This window comes from Berghia stephanieae, chromosome 3, assembly GCF_034508935.2.
Source record: "Berghia stephanieae isolate SIO BIC M18660-M18661 chromosome 3, UCSD_Bste_1.3, whole genome shotgun sequence".
Taxonomy (NCBI): Eukaryota; Metazoa; Mollusca; class Gastropoda; order Nudibranchia; family Aeolidiidae; genus Berghia; species Berghia stephanieae.
The window spans coordinates 44411001-44417000 of record NC_088362.1 but is presented as its reverse complement, the minus strand read 5'-3'; the positions used below and the strand labels follow the sequence as shown (position 1 = coordinate 44417000).

Genomic DNA, 6000 nt, shown 5'->3' with positions numbered 1-6000 from the left:
CTTATCATAAACGATAGATATTTGAAATAAACGTTTTCTATCCCATACCTATTTTTTAAAAAATGAAAAAAAATTAGGGTTGTGAGTCAAAAATGTTCCTTAAAGGCCATGTTAATTTTCTGCCCACGATTACAGAATTACAATTACAGGCTTATCTAGAAATGATAAAACTATTTTTTACACATTGATATACCATTAACTTGCCAACCTTTTTAGAAAGTTAAGAGTTAAGGATCACATGATCACCCGTTGATCAAGTGATTATTGATGAAGTCTGCAAAAGGATCGGTCAGCAGTTGATGTTGGGAATCTCCATCTGACCGCCATGTCGCCAGATTTATTTGCGCGCACTTACATACTTTATTAGCGCTAGGATTCCATTCTATTTATCATTACGAAAGTTCAGATAGCTCCGTTGGTAGAGCACTCGCTTCACAGGAAAAGAGACCGAGATCGATTCTAGGAAGGCGAGTTTTTTTTTTTTTTCCTGATCCCCTTGTGATTGGGTAGCTGGGTCTGTCAGATGTGGAGAAAGTACTTTGCGATAGACCAGCGTCATATCCGAAGGCTAGCAAGCAATTGCTGTTATCCGTTTCCGGGATAAATTCCGACGCCGTGGGCCTACTGGCTCTGAATTAGTGCCGCGCTGAAGACCGGTCTGGACCGCGGTCCCACGGTCTTTTAGCTGTGAACCGAAGACCGGTCCCATAGGGGAAGATCGGCGGCGGTCCTCACTTCTTATCACCTTTCAACTAGTGCGGGGCGGTCCTTGCAAGGACCACGGTCCTACGGTCTCGCACCATAGCCTACTACTTCCCCAGCGATTCGTTGCTTTGGTTGCCTATCTTCCACCAATCACCACCCATCCCACTTAATTAATCGCACCCACCCCCCTTTGCCATACACTAAACGACACAGACGACCATACAGGCAGACGACCACCAACCTCCACTCCGCAAACCGCCCTTTCGTGTGTGAGATGGGGGGAACAGGAGGCGCACGCCTTGGACGATTCCATTATACGGGGTAAATTTCAAAATTTACTACACCATAATGATCGCAATGACAATGATCTATGGTGAAGGCATGACCCCTCTTCTCTAATGGGTTATTGTTTGAAATGTATGTGACTACTAAAGATGTGTGTGTGTTTGTGTGTGTGTGTGTGTGTGTGTGTGTGTGTGTCGAACCTAGCAAGTAGCAAATCCGATTTTATGTTTTCTTTTGTCCATCTCTTGTCACCACTCCTTTCTATCGCAGTGTTGTCATTTAAAATAATACAATAATATTAAAATTTCGTTTGGTGTTTTTACTAATCAAATAATATGAGTTTCATTAGTTTCTTCCTTCCAAAAAACCCAGTTATAACGTCTGAATTTTAAAAAAGTCCAATAGAATATTTGGGGACCCCGATAGCTCAGTTGATAGAGCACTCTCTTTATACGCAAAGGGCCAGAGATCGATCCCGGGTGCAGTCGATTTTTTTCTGAATCCCTGTCTACTCAGCAATGAATGGGTAGCTGAGTTTGTTAGATCTGGCGAAAAGTCACCATCGATCCCTCTTATTACCTCATCCACCCCCTCTTATTGTAACTTCACGTCTCTCTCTTACTCTTCAATGCTCGCTGCCCTCTAATGTGTGTGTGTGTGTGGGGGGGGTGGGGGGGGGGTAGGAGTTGCGTGTGTGTATCAACGCCACGAACAACTCGATCAACGCCTTGGGCGATGCCATTATCTCCGTTAATGGGGATAAATTTCAAATTTTATTAAATTATCGAAGTAACAATGAAGTACGGTGAGCAAATAAAGAAGGCATCACCTCTCTTCTCTAATTAGGTTACAATTTGAAATGAGTGTGACTACTCCGTGTGTTTTACTCCTGTAGACCACGGTTTTCATCGTGTAGCGGTCTTTAACGGTTCAAAAATGAACGATCCCACAGTCTCAAAGGTCAAACCGGTTCAGTCTCTCAGGAATGTTCAATGTCGAAAAGGACCGGTCCTAGGACCGGTCCTTGCGGTCTTCATTTCCCAAGGACCGTAGGACCGTGGTCCTTAAGCTTGCCAAGGACCGCCCCGCACTAGTAATGACCTTATTGCAAACACTCCAGTCATATATGCCACACAAAAGACTGTCTTTTGAGGTTTTTTAAAAACACTCAGCCGACATCGAATATCTTACATTTCGTCTAAATATTCATGAGGATAATACAGTATTCCCTTCATTAAAATAATATCATCGCTCTATTTATTTCTCTAATCATACAAAGTCAGCAATATATTATGTCTGATTTTTGCTTTTTTGTTTTGTCAGCAGCAAGACATACCACGTGATCTGACACTTTCCCTTCCATTAAAAAGAAAAAAAAAAAAAAGAAAAAAAAAGAAAAAGAAAAAGAACTCATCTCCTCCTTTAACCAGTTAAGTGGCATATTCTAGAATAACACATTTTAAAAAATTTGGCTAGAAAACTCGTCTTTCAAATATCGATCGATTTAAATGAGCATCAACTTGGCAAAAATTCTCAAACCTGGGACCTCGCGAGGCCCCAGGTTTGAGTTGTTTTCTTTTTTCAAGATGAGGCTCATTTAAATCGATCTATATTTGAAGGACGAGTTTTCTGGCCGAATTGTTAAATGTACGTGTTTTTTCAGAGCATTACAGCTAACTTTTTTTTTTAAAAAAAGGTCGCCTTATCATGGTGTCCCTCCTTACTCATGATCATGGGAACCAAAGGTGTCTCGATGTGTAACATATATAAATGGATGATTGGCCCTGATTGTGGTTCAGTTGAAGCTTGCGGTTCAGTTGAAGCTTGCGGGCCGCTGTTTCCTGGCTTCATTAAGGTAAGTAAACAGTTTCCTTAAGTTAAAAAAAAAATTTGTTTAAGTAGAACTTATCTCCTTATTAGTTCTTAACATCATGTTATGCGATGTTTATTGTATCATGCCATAAGAAAAAACAAAAAACAAAAACAAAATACAAAAAACAAAAAAAAACAAACAAAAAACAAAAACAAACAAAAAAAAAAAACAAACAAAAAAACAACAACAAAGAAACACAAAAAACAAACACATCTTTTTAATATCATTTATTGAATGCTACTAATCTAAATGAATCCTCATTCTTAGTAGTTCTTAAAGGGCCTTAAGGCCCATAGAACCGGAGGTTATCTAAGTCGGTTTCAATAGCGTTGAATTGAGAAGACCAAATGCTTGCTATCCTTTAGATAGGACGCTTGTCCGAGCGGGTTCGAATTAACATGCCGTAAAATATCAATATTTTATTTTGTTTCTCGTGTTGCTTTGTGGTCTACGGTGTTGATTCTTAGCCTTTGACATGTCGGTACCTGGCTCGAGTCTATTAGCGGGCTGCTTAAAGTTGAGTCTCTAGAAAATGCTCTTTACTCGTATTTTCTTATATATATCAAATGACTACCTGGCTGGTAACAGCGTTTCTCTGTCGAAAAAAACAACAACTCGGAATACCGTCTTGAAGGCGTCATGTCTTGTCCAGCATAATTATAGTTATACTATTTGCTTCTAAAGCGCTTTGGAATTGCTCTATATAAAAGCTCATGATTTTAAAACGCTTTTTAGACTATGCACAATAAGACAAAAGTAGTTCTTTGGAGCTTTAAGGTTCCTGAAGCCAGAGTTTATCCTGGTTTCTATAGCGTGAAATGAACAATAGCAATTGCTTGCTACCCCTTTGATAAGACGCCAGTCTATCGCATGTGAAGGGAGTGGTCTACCGATTGAGTTATCATCAGGTGCTCTATAATGTGATTCAAAAATAATGTTTAATGTAAACAACGCAGCTAAGTACTATTATGTTTCTAAAAAGTCTTGTAGGAATAAATGAGGCCAATGATGTGTCCCTTTGACTCCACTGTATGATGTCTCGTTTTGTCATAAAAGTCAAGCAATGATAAGCGTGATCAGTGGCCGGATAGGTAACATTGAACGTTGAAAAGTTTGGTCTCTATGTTATGTACTTGTGTAAGGCACCATACATACGTTACCAAATCGACTCGGGTGAAAATGAATAACGAATGCACATATTTCCACGCTATGAACTCGACTGGAAAAAAACCCCAACAAAGGCACACACACACACACACACACACCCACACACCCACCCACCCTCACACAAACACCACACACACACACACACACACACACAAATTGAGAAGAAAAATTAAAAACAAAATTTAAAGATAAGATTATGAATAAAACCCAACAAATAACAATAAAAAACAAACCCCACCCCCCAATAAAAAAAAAAAAAAAAAAAAAAACAAACAAAAACAACAACAAAAACAACAACAATAATTAGCAACAACAACATCTACAACATCATCATCAAGAACAACAACAACAACAACAACAACAACAACAACATTAACAAACACAACAAAACAAAACAAAACAAAACAAAGCATAGTAAGAACAAACAACCAAAAAACAAAAAACAAAATGAAAACGAAACCGATTCAATGTTAAAGTGAAAATGGTTAGTAGAATCACACGGCATATTATTTTAATGCTACGAAGACATACGACAACATAGACGTCTATATAAATGTAAACATGTTTTTATTCTAACCGTCCCGAAGAGTATAAATAAATACACACCTCCTTGATGTGCGGCTTTGTGGTCCAGTGGTATGACTGTCGCCTTCGGACCAGATGGATCAGTGTTCGAGATCCACCCAAAGCGGCGCATGATTGAGTCTTTTGGAAAGGTTCTTTACTCACATTCTCTCACCGTAATCAGGTGTAAAATGAATACCTGTCCGTTAAAAGCGCCGTTTCTGTCGGGAAAAATATGATATCTCCTAACAGCGTGACTCAGCGGTGCGGTCTTGGCTTCGACACCCAAAAGGTAGCGTTTTCGACTATCCGCCTTGCTGTATGGTCTTGAGCAAGTCACCTAGCCCTAGCTCACTTCGCGACTCTGCACTGTGGCTGCTGCCTGGGTTATTCCAGTCTTCAATTGGAATAGACCCTAAAGACAAATTTCCCCTTGGGAATGAATAAAGGGAGCTTGCTTTGATTTATTTGATAATAGGCGTTATATCATGTCCTATATGTTAAGCGTTAGTTTTGGCTAATGAGCTCTTCCTGTAAAGCGCGTTGAGCACGTTTAATAGGTATTGCTCTCTCTATAATATATATGCTCTAATTAAAAAAAATAATTATGGTAACGATTGTAAATATTAATTTAAAAAACCCCTGAATATTAATTTTTGTTCTCTCCCTTTTCTTTCTTTCCAGAATGAAGTACCTTTGTAAGCTTCTTCTATGGAGCTTCCTGGGTACCACTGTCAAATGGGTATGTGCCCAAAATGCTGAAAAATTCGTGTAAGTTGAGTTCAAAGTTATCATTGAAAGATTCTGTCGTTTTTATGTTTATTTCAGTTTGTTATTATTGTGATTGGTATTGTGTCGGAAGATACAAAGATTCAAAACTCAAAGCGTGAAGAGTTTTTTATTGACCATGAGGAGGCACGTGGCTCAGCGGTACGGACTTTGCTTTGTACCCAAAATGTATCGAATTCGAATACCTGCTGCGCTGTGTGGCCTTGAGCAAGTCACCGCATCCTAGCTCAGTTTGCTGACGACTGGGTTACTCCAATCTTCCATTGGAATAGACCCTAAATACACATTTCCCTTCTGGGATGAATGAAGGGAATTTATTTAATTAATTAATTCTTTTGTTTGAGGGATTTTGTTCAATAAAAAAAAGCACACGTCAGTTTTTGTGGTCTATGGTAGTATTAACTTTCAGCCACAGTGCAGCGCAGCTAGGACGAGGTGATTTGCTCAAGGCCACACAGCGCAAAGGGTATTCGAATTTGGTACCTTTCGGGTCTTTCGGAAGCAAAGACCGTACCTACTGAGCCACGCTGTACGTATCTGTTGCCCACTGCTTGAGCATTGTATTATGTCGGATTTATATTGAAGTTGTGCGCATAGTTTAAAAAAAACAATACACG

At 39.4% G+C, this 6000-nt stretch overlaps 1 protein-coding gene across 1 annotated transcript in view; it reads left to right on the top strand.

The window, feature by feature from the left end:
* Positions 1 to 2686: 2686 nt before the first annotated feature.
* Positions 2687 to 6000, top strand: part of LOC144967809 (uncharacterized) — a 28797-nt gene continuing 25483 nt past the window's right edge. The window contains exons 1-2 of the mRNA XM_078905466.1: positions 2687 to 2845; positions 5279 to 5365. Coding sequence (XP_078761592.1) covers positions 5280 to 5365 — 86 coding nt within the window. The 5' untranslated portion in view covers positions 2687 to 2845; position 5279. The remainder of the gene's footprint in view (positions 2846 to 5278; positions 5366 to 6000) is intronic.